The sequence below is a fragment of the Gorilla gorilla genome, chromosome 22, assembly GCF_029281585.2.
Source record: "Gorilla gorilla gorilla isolate KB3781 chromosome 22, NHGRI_mGorGor1-v2.1_pri, whole genome shotgun sequence".
Lineage (NCBI taxonomy): Eukaryota > Metazoa > Chordata > Mammalia > Primates > Hominidae > Gorilla > Gorilla gorilla.
The window spans coordinates 44,323,887-44,334,938 of NC_073246.2; the positions used below are offsets into that span (position 1 = coordinate 44,323,887).

An 11,052-nucleotide genomic window follows, 5' to 3' on the forward strand; every position below is an offset into this window, starting at 1 on the left:
TGGTACAGGACCCCACCCCTCTGCACGGCATCTCAGGTCACAAGACAGAAATGCAGACTTACTTCACTTTGCCTTGGAGGTTCCCATGTTGATTGCATCACGGCACCTCTGGGCTCTCAATGAGCCAGATGAAGATCAAAGAACAATATCAGCTTCTTTGACCAAACCACCAAAGGACTTGCAAATCCCCAAGGCCTGACGGCAGTGTAGCCAGAGGCCAGAGGCAGCTCCACCCGAGGGCAAGCAAGGCTTCCACAATCCTTGTCTCTCCTCACAACGCTGGCATGCACATACACATACCACACAGCACACACATCCACACACACCACACACACACCACACGCCACACACACACTACACACACCCACACACACACCGTGCACACCCACACACCACACACACCCACACACACCACACACACCCACACACACACCGTGCACACCCACACACCACACACACCCACACACACCACACACACTCACACACACTACACATACATACCACACACCACACACACCACACACCACACACACCACCTACACCCACACACAACACACACACACACCACACACATAACATACAACACACTGAACACACACCACACACACCACACACCTCACACACACCACACACATACACACACCACACATCCACACACACACCACATGCCACACACACCCCACACCGCACACACACCCACACACAACACACACAACACATACCACACACCACACACACACCACAAACACACACCACACCACACACTACACACCACACACCACCTACACCCACACACACCCACACACCACACACACAACACACACCCACACACACAACACACACACCACATACACCACATAAATACACACCAGACACCATACAATACACACCACACACCTCACACACAACACACAACACACACACCACCTACACCCACACACAACACACAACACACACACCACACACATAACATACAACACACTGAACACACACACCACACACACCACACACCACACACATACACACACCACACACATGACACACACCACACATCCACACACACACCACGTGCCACACACACCCCACACCCCACACACACTCACACACAACAGATACCACACACCACACCACACACTACACACCACATGCCACCTACACCCACACACACCCACACACCACACACACAACACACACCCACACACACAACACACACACCACATACACCCCTTGGGGTTTCACTTGGGGGCCGAGTCACAGACCGCAGAGGAGGGGACTGTGATCTTTGAGAGCCTTGACCCCAGCCCAGGTGACAGGGTCCCGCGATGTCCGCCTCTCCCTGTTCCCATGCTCACAGCAGCAGGTCCCACCTTCGTGTTTTCAGGAAGGCCTGAGAAACAGGACGTGGCCTCTCCAGCTCTGCGCTTTGGGAGGGACGAGGGTGGCAAGATCAGAAATGTGAAGGGGCAGGGTCTCCGAGTATCTGGGGACCCTTCAGTGTGAGGGTGGCTCTTAACAACTATGATGGAATAAAGCAAAATTGATATATAGCAATTTCATCCCGGGTTGTTTAGGATCAATGTATTTATAATTAACCAAACACCTATAATCATAAGATGTGAACCAAGCAAGAAATGCACACAAATATATGACAAGAGGGGACAGGCCTGTGCCTCAGTTTCCCCTCTTCTCCCCTGTCCCTGGTCTTTGCACCCCACCACTCAATGAGCGCATTTTGTTCGAAACCACCTAAGATGCTGCTGTTCTTCCACTAAGTTTCAGAATTACTTTGGTTTCTGCCACTGGCTGGCCGCCCACTAGCAGGCCGTGCGAGAGTCCCCAGGTCGCCTGTGCCTGCCAGGCCAGCAACAACAGTCTCCTCTCACTGGGGCTTTTACTGCCTCAGCCTGCAAGTTTCCCTTCTAGTGAAAACCTTCGTCTTTCTTTCCCTACCCAACCTCTCTCACCACGATAACAACAATGAATAAAAAAGGAATCTCTTGGCCAGCCTTTGTAATAAAAGAATACGACTGACTAAAAACACTTTTCATAATTTTATCTTTTTTTTGTCATTGTTCGTGGTTCCTCATTAACACACTTATTCCCATTTTTGGTGGATTTTTTGACTTCTATTATTTGGGTCACTTGCATATAAAAAGCTTTCAAAAATGTCTTTTGACAGCAATAATGTCAAAATCTTTAATGTGATCTCTCAGTGACCTTTAAGTGCAGATGATGATGGTGATGATGATGATGCCTGTTTCAAGGGCATGGGTTTATAAATCCTCTGTTAATTCAGAAAAACAAGGACACCCAGTCTTCTTTACAAGGCCTCAGACATGATCAACCTGCTTATCAGATGGTGTCTGAGGTGCTAAGGTGCTCAACTTTGTTTAAATTCAATGTCAGAGAATGTCCACATGAACCATTTCACAGCCAAGTCCACAAAACACTGGCCTGCAAGAGGTCTTCAAAGGAAAGAGACCCATGGCCACACCTGTCTGGGAAGCTCTCACACTGTTCCTTCATCTTATTTGTTCACAATGGAAATGAGCTCTTCACAGGCTTGGGGGAGATTTCGGGGGCCTGGTTAATCAGGGAGGACTTGGGGCCCGGTTGATGGGGGAGGACTCGGGGGCCTGGTTGATGGAGGACTTGGGGGCCTGGTTGATGAAGGAGGACTCGGGGGCCTGGTTGATGGGGGAGGACTCGGGGGCCTGGTTGATGGAGGACTTGGGGGCCTGGTTGATGAAGGAGGACTCGGGAGCCTGGTTGATGGGGGAGGACTCAGGGGCCTGGTTGACGGAGGAGGACTCAGGGGCCTGGTTGGATGGGGGAGGACTCGGGAGCCTGGTTGATGGGGGAGGACTCGGGGACCTGGTTGATGGAGGAGGACTTGGGGGCCTGGTTGATGGGGGAGGACTCGGGAGCCTGGTTGATGGGGGAGGACTCGGGGACCTGGTTGATGGAGGAGGACTCGGGGGCCTGGTTGATGAAGGAGGACTCGGGGGCCTGGTTGATGGGGGAGGACTCGGGGACCTGGTTGATGGGGGAGGACTCGGGGGCCTGGTTGATGGGGGAGGACTCGGGGACCTGGTTGATGGGGGAGGACTCGGGGACCTGGTTGATGGGAGAGGACTCGGGGGCCTGGTTGGATGGGGGAGGACTCAGGGGCCTGGTTGGATGGGGGAGGACTCGGGGGCCTGGTTGATGGGGGAGGACTCGGGGACCTGGTTGATGGGGGAGGACTCAGGGGCCTGGTTGATGAAGGAGGACTCGGGGGCCTGGTTGATGGGGGAGGACTCGGGGGCCTGGTTGATGGGGGAGGACTCGGGAGCCTGGTTGATGGAGGAGGACTCAGGGGCCTGGTTGATGGAGGAGGACTCGGGGGCCTGGTTGATGGGGGAGGACTCGGGAGCCTGGTTGATGGGGGAGGACTCGGGGGCCTGGTTGATGGGGGAGGACTCGGGGGCCTGGTTGATGGGGGAGGACTCGGGGGCCTGGTTGATGAAGGAGGACTCGGGGGCCTGGTTGATGGGGGAGGACTCGGGGGCCTGGTTGATGGGGGAGGACTCAGGGGCCTGGTTGATGGAGGAGGACTCAGGGGCCTGGTTGGATGGGGGAGGACTCGGGAGCCTGGTTGATGGGGGAGGACTCGGGGACCTGGTTGATGGGGGAGGACTCGGGGGCCTGGTTGATGGGGGAGGACTTGGAGGTCTGGTTGATGAAGGAGGACTCGGGGGCCTGGTTGATGAAGGAGGACTTGGGGGCCTGGTTGATGGGGGAGGACTCAGGGGCCTGGTTGATGGAGGAGGACTCAGGGGCCTGGTTGGATGGGGGAGGACTCGGGAGCCTGGTTGATGGGGGAGGACTCGGGGACCTGGTTGATGGGGGAGGACTCGGGGGCCTGGTTGATGGGGGAGGACTCGGGAGCCTGGTTGATGGGGGAGGACTTGGAGGTCTGGTTGATGAAGGAGGACTTGGGGGCCTGGTTGATGGGGGAGGACTTGGGGGCCTGATTAACTTGCTTTAACTCTCTTTTCTAAGCATGCCTGATGAAAGAGCTCCTTCCATGGACCTAAAACACATTTGAGGAACTGATTTTATGTCCAGCATTTGAGTTCAATGACATCTTCTCCATTCCCAGTGAAAACATTCAGGTCTTTTTTTCCACTCAAAAAGAGATGGCCTTACTTTATGGCTCTTCCTTTAATCAAAATATAAAATGCTTGGGAAATGTGAGTTGCAGGGAGTCAGAATATTCCAGAAGATGGCTCCTTTCATTCTTTACCTCTTGCCCCGTCTGTGTAAGTGTTTATCAGGAAAGTGCCTCATGAGGCCAACATTCTTCGTGATGGGTCACATCTTGTCCATTGATCATTGGATCCGCCATGTTGAAGGATGCAGCCGGTGGGCTGGTTTCACGGTGGAGCTGTGCTGGGTGCTCAGGTGAGCCCCAGCATGAGCCTGCTGCCTGGGACACTCACCAGCTCTTGGGAGACTCTGGCCCTTCCTGTCACACAGGGGGCCATCACTCCTCTGATACCTTCCCACTGCTCATCAGTTTTGACTTCAGAAATAGCACAGCTATGCCTAATCACAGAACGTTATTTGCCAAGAAGAAAATCACACTGTTTAAAAGGCATGATTTAGACGTGTGTGTGACGGTCTGAGATCTAAAAGAAGACTTATTTATGCAAAGTCAGGGTGGATGTTGAGGATGATAAACACTTGTATTCTGTTGAATCCAGAACTCAAACTGGAGAAAAAAATCAAGATACAAGTGGAACCTGGAATCTTTGAATGGACAAAATGGGAAGCTGGCAAAACCACCCCAGCCCTCATGAGCCTGGAAGAGCTGAAAGAGGCAAATTTCAACATTGACACTGATTACAGGTATGCTGTTCTAAAGTTCTCTGCCACTGGGGCTTTTCCAGTTATTGTTAAAGAAAAATTTCATTACACTGTTAAAATGGTAAGAAAGACTTTATTCAAGAGGGACCACTGCAGTGGGGTTTTGCAGCAGGGGAGAGAGGTGGGGCTCAACTCCTAACACAAGGAAAAGAGGGGAGTTATAGCCACAGAGCAGGGTGGGGGTCAGTGGATGGAAAATTCCTGAGAAGGTGGGTCATTCTTGCTAAACTGGCCTAAATGGGGACTCTTGCTGAAGGCAGGCCAAGGTGATCAGACATCACCTGGGGGGTGGTAGACGACAAGGAACTTGATCAGATGTCGAGGGTAGGAGGTTCTTGCTAAACTCACTCTGCAAGAACAGACACAGAAGCCCAAGGGTCAAGACCTCATCGAGAAGAAGGTTCAGAGGAGCTGGACTGGAGTTTAGTCAAGGAGAGAGTCTTTGTCATTCTCCACCCATGTCTGACTCTGCCATCACAGAGCCCTCCTGGTGTTGAGTAAGAATGTGTGCTGGAGATTGACTGTCAGTGCTTTGCCAGTTTTCAGCACAAAACTGGAGCCTCCCTGTTGACCATGAGCCTGCCTTGAGGCAGAGCCATCCTGGAAGAACATTCTCCTTTCCCAGCTAACTGCAGCTGAGCCTTCCTAATCCCTACGAAAGTGCCAGGGCAGCAGCCTCTCCTTCTCATCCTTCCAGGCCCGCGTTTCCCCTGTCCGCCCTCATGCCGGCCGAGAGCTACCAGGAGTACGTGGACAGGTGCACGGCGAGCGTGGTGCAAATCGTCAACACCTGTCCGCAGGACAGTAAGTGCCTCACCATCCTCAGTATGAACAGCCCCTGGGGCTTGGGGAATTATCTCTGAGATGGAAATTGGCCAATTTTCTGAACCTATGAATGCCCCTACTTCCCCTGCCTGCTCCCGCCCCCATTCTCCAGCAACAAAGTTTTCATCACTGCTGCTGCAGCTGCAGTTTCTGGGTGCAGAGACACACACTCCCCTGCCACCCAGGCCCTGGGACCCCCCATCCTGGGACTGAGTGCTGATGGGACCCAGGCCAGCAGGGTCAGCACAAACCACCCATGTCCAAGGGATTCGAGTCAGCTTCCTGGGAAACAAAAGAGACAGAGAGAAAGAACAACCAACTTCCAGGTGGAGCCCCCTTCCCTGACCCATCACGCGGGTCTCCTAACCCTCCCATGTTGCTTTGTCCTGGATGAAGCATGCACAGAAGCGCTCACTTCCCACACCTTCCCCTGAGCTGGCAGGGACAAGCGTGTCTCCTGAGGGAGACCCACTCGGCCTGTGGTCTCCAGGTGTTCGTATCTAAAGCAGGAGTCGTAGCAGGCTCGTGTGACGAAACAACCGGCTGACCTTTCTAAAGTGAATCAGGTCTGGCTTGGGCGTCAGCCACCGCTACATCCCAGTCTGTGGCTGACAGGGCCCAGGCAGCCAGCGAGCACGGGGGGTGGCTCAGCTCACTTCCTAGGCCTCCCTGAGGCTGGGGGGCAGCTGCTGCGTGCAGAGGAATCCACGAGCGAGGGTGGGACGCAGGCATCACTAAGCCATTACCAGCCACACTACTTCTAGCCCGGGGGTCTCGCCAGGCTTCGGGGCACTCTGAGATAGCTCTGCCCCCACCACTTTGGGGACCCCAGTCTAATAAAAGGTGCTCTCTGGGGCTGCTTTGACCTGGAGGTGTTCTTGTTTTCCACAGCGGGTGTCATCCTAATTGTGAGTCACGGCTCCACTCTGGACTCCTGCACGCGGCCACTGCTCGGGCTGCCGCCCCGGGAATGCGGGGATTTTGCCCAACTCGTGAGAAAGGTACGCGCCCACTCTTGGCTCTTTGGGCCACAAAATCAAGCACCCCGAAGACACAGGTTTATCACATCCAATTCTCGGAATGAAAACAAGCGTCTGGCTGACCCAGGGCCACCAGGATCCACGTGCCCCCGGAGACTGTGCCCACCTGCTCTTGTGGGAAGGGTGACTTCCGGCTGGGGCTGGTGGATAGGTCAGTCAACCCCATCATCATTGGCCACTTGCCAACTTTTTTACCAGTCAGCTCATGCCATGACCCCTTGCAGCTCTCGTAGAAAAACAGACGGTCCAGGAAGGAGTAAGCAGTTTAGACGAGGAGGGAAGAAACGACTGTGGGACTCGATTCTGGCCTCTTCTGGGGACCTGGGGCAGGGCGGCTGATGGATGAAAAGGAGCCCCTTGATCCTCTTGCCCTTGGAGTCACCCAGCATGGAAGAAGCTTGAGCTGGTTGTAGCTGCCAGAGTGCTCAGGCGCTGGCAAGGGCCTTGTGAATGACAAACAGAGGATAACGCACACGTGGCATCTTGGACAACCTTGATTATCACTCAGCAAAGCCAGAGGGTGATGTCCAGTCCATGGGTGAATTGAGGCAGGCAAACTCAGGAGTGCAGATCCCACCCCAGTCCCAGCCCTTCCCTGCAGATCTACTCAAGGCTAGACTCGCCACAGTCCTGACCTTTTTATGAAATTCATCAGTCCACTGGTCAGTGCCCAGGCAGCACGTGCAGCATAGACAATGCCTGTCATTGGAGGTGCTTGAGGCCCTGACCTGGTTTCTTCACACAGCACTGCCACAGGATCACACTGGCCACAGCTTGTTTGCCATAAGTTGTGGGCAGGAGTGGGGGTTGCTGAGTCCCCCCAAGAGGTCGGGGGCTTCAGAGGAGCCCAACTCCCAGGCCCAGCCCAGTGACACCAGCCAGGTGCCTGCAGGAGGGCTTAGCTCTCTAGCTACGCCTGCCTCAGCAGCCGGAAGAGAGGTTACGCACATGAAGAGCATGCCTGCCGTGGGTCATTGTCACTCAGCAATTAGGCATCAGACACCCGAATCTCCCTTTCTTGCTCCATTTTCCTCTGCACCTGAGTAGAAACATGCTTCCCCTGCAAAATGTATCCAGGGTGGTGTGTCCCAATTATGATCCAGACATTTCCGAGCGCCCTGGATTCTTGAGCCACCAGGTGAGCGTTGTCCAAATAGGGCAGCTCAACCCCCCTAGGCCACACTGGTAGAGGTCTGCATGGATTTTCCTGGGGACTGTCCAAGGCAGCCCCGGCACCATCTGCTCCCAAAATGTTGCTCTTGCTTCTGCAAATGGGTCTCCCACACATGTGCTCTGATGCATCCCTCCTGTCCCTGCCCCCCTTCCCACAGTCCCATATACACATACCAAGCCTCCAGCCCCAGGCACTCCTGGGGGTCCACGTAACCAAGGGTGGCAGCACTGCACACACCAGCTGCTGACAGTTCCTCAAACCCATGAGCCTTTGTGGCCAAAGCTCCACCCGCTCCTTGGACCCTTCACCCCCTTCCATAGATGCCAATCTTGAACTTCCAAACTCCTGGACTTTCTTATGCTGGTCACGTGGTGTTCACCCTGCCCCTACCCCAAAATAAGCTGGACTTGCTCATGCATATCAGAAAATACAAAGGGGGCTCTACCAAATGATGGGCCCCCAAATCAGGGCAGCTGGAAAGGGAGCACTCAGGACCCTCCCCGGCCAGCCCATCACCACCCCCCGCCCACAGCCTCTACAAGCACGAGGAGAGAATCACCCTAGAGTCAACACCAGCCTCACTCAGACCCCCCTGCCAGTTGGCATTTTTGTAAATTTCATCTGCCTGAGGAATTTCTAGACATTAGAAAGAGGAAGGAAAGAAAGAAAAGAAAACACAAAAACAAAAAAGGCTTCACCACAAAGCTCTGTTCCCGCACATCCATTTCGCAGAGGAAGGGATGGAGGCCTAAAGGTTCACTTTGTGCTTTTCTTTTGGGTCTGAAAACTCAATGTCTGTGTCTTTTTGTGATGCTGAATATGAGAATATGAGTCACTCCTTAAGTGGTGGACGGCAATCTCCACCTCAGCCTGCAGACCTTTGTGGTGGGGGCCATTCTACGCATTGTAGGATGTATCACCTTGTAGGTCCTCTACCTGCTAGGTGTCGGCAGCACCTCCATCCTCAGTTGTGACAATCAGAAATGTCTCCAGAATTACCCAGTGTCCCCTGGCTAGGGGACATCCCCCACGGGGCACCGCCTGGGCAGATGTTGGTGCCATTCGATGGTGGCAGTGCCAGCCTGGGCAGTTGCAGACCCTCCAAAGTAGAGGAGTGCCTGACAGTTGGCTTTGGAGCTAGTCTGAAATTGATGGACTTGCTATAAGATATTAACAAGTGATTTAAAACTCTGTTCCAGATCCCTTCCCTGGGCATGTGCTTCTGTGAAGAAAATAAAGAGGAAGGAAAATGGGAGTTGGTGAACCCACCGGTGAAGACCCTGACCCACGGGGCGAACGCAGCATTTAACTGGAGGAACTGGATCTCAGGCAACTGAGAGCCACGGTGATGTTCTCATAACCTCAGAGTGGAGAGGCAGAAACCATGTGCAGAGGCTGGGAGATGCTGCTGTTTCCAGAGGCGTCTTAGTCTCTCACCCAATGTGATTTGTAGAAGCACAAGACGCACTTTTATATTCTGGAATATTTCCCTCCGGCTTTCGCCTTTGTAACTCCCATCTGTGGACCCATCGTCCACCAGCCCAGCTGCGGGGAGCACGGGGCAGGTGGCTGGGTGAGGATGCCGCCCTGCAGCATGTACACCGAGTGTCTGCAGCTGGGGACACAACTGCCCGGGACTCTAACTTCCAGGAATTAAAGACTCACCACACACGAAGGATCTAACCACTTCATTTTCCATGGTCTAATCATTAAATTCCCAATCATTTTTTCTTTTTCTACGTCCATCACTCTTTAGCCATATCCACATGGGCTAAAACAGGTGTAATAGTCAATAAAATGATCCCAGAAAACCATCTACCAGATCAAAACTGGGTTGCTGCTCCGTGCTGTCAACATTCATGTTACTATGTCTCTGTGGTTGCTGTAACCAATGACCACAAACCTGGGGGTCATGGAAAGAACACAAACTTTACACACACACACACACACACACACAGGCACATACACACATGCACATATGCATACAAACACACAGGAACACACGAGCATGCACACAGACACACAAACACGTGCACATACACATGTGCACACACATGCACACGCACGCAGGTACACAAGCATGCACACACACATACACATATAAACACGTGCATGCATACATGCACACATGAGCACACACAAACACATGGACGCATGCACACAAAGGCATACACATGCAATGCACACACACAAACACACAGGCACACACACGCTCACATGCACACACACACACGCTGACTCTCCTACAGTTCTGGAGGTTGGCATTTTCTCAGCAGGCTATGTTTCTTCTGGAGCCTCCAGGGGAGGATCCTTGCCTTTTCTCACTTTTAGAGGCCACCTGCATCCTCCCTCCTCAAGTACAGCAGTGTAGCAGCCTCCAAGCTCTCTCAGTCTCTGCCTTCACAGCCACATCGCCTTCTGCTTCTGACTCTCCTGCCTCCCTCCTACAAGGGCCCTTGTGTTGACACTGGGCCCACCCAATAACCCAGGATCAATTCTCATCTCAAGAGCCTTAACCACACATGCAAAGTCCCTTTTGCCACATAAAGTTGCATATTCCCAGGTCCCGGGGATTAGGACATGAACATCTTTGGGGGTTATCCTGTAGCCTGCCATAACATACCCCAATCCTTCCAAGCACAGCGGAGCTGCCCGTACAGGGCCTCGGACATAGGGATTTGAGACACTCCCCTTGCAGGCCTTTTTTGGCTTCTCCTATTCTTGTTTCTGATCACGTAGAGGAGAGAAGAGGACTTTGCCAGTGGGAGAAGTAGGCTCCCCTGATTTAATGGGGCCCCAAAAGAAGGGCCACCAGCAAAGTGGAGTCTGTCCATGATGGTGATGCTGAGGAAGCTGGTCCAGCAGGGGATGGGGTCTCCCCAGTGGGGAGTCTCATGCCCCAGCCCACAGGTCACACCTGCTCCCACAGCCCACACATGTGGTGCCTCATGCTGCAGGCAGAGATCCCAGCATGGTGTAGTGACAGTCCATCGGTCTTTCATCTTTTCTAGCCCCCTGATCCAGTGCAGGTGTTATTTCATGATTGCAGTTTGGGGCTGTGGTGGTGGCTCTGTGAGTGCCTTTTATAGTGTGAATGCAGAG

At 53.4% G+C, this 11,052-nt stretch overlaps 1 protein-coding gene across 3 annotated transcripts in view; it reads left to right on the plus strand.

Moving 5' to 3' along the window:
- The window catches only part of UBASH3A (ubiquitin associated and SH3 domain containing A), a 45,305-nt gene extending 35,477 nt beyond the window's left edge, over positions 1 to 9,828 (plus strand). Inside the window, exons 11-14 of one of the 3 annotated variants that reach the window (XM_004062856.5) lie at positions 4,749 to 4,893; positions 5,609 to 5,715; positions 6,628 to 6,737; positions 9,150 to 9,828. In XM_004062856.5, coding sequence (XP_004062904.1) covers positions 4,749 to 4,893; positions 5,609 to 5,715; positions 6,628 to 6,737; positions 9,150 to 9,287 — 500 coding nt within the window. In that variant the 3' untranslated portion in view covers positions 9,288 to 9,828. The remainder of the gene's footprint in view (positions 1 to 4,748; positions 4,894 to 5,608; positions 5,716 to 6,627; positions 6,738 to 9,149) is intronic. The other 2 variants (XM_004062857.5, XM_063702775.1) reach the window with 2 other exon arrangements.
- Positions 9,829 to 11,052: the final 1,224 nt, after the last annotated feature.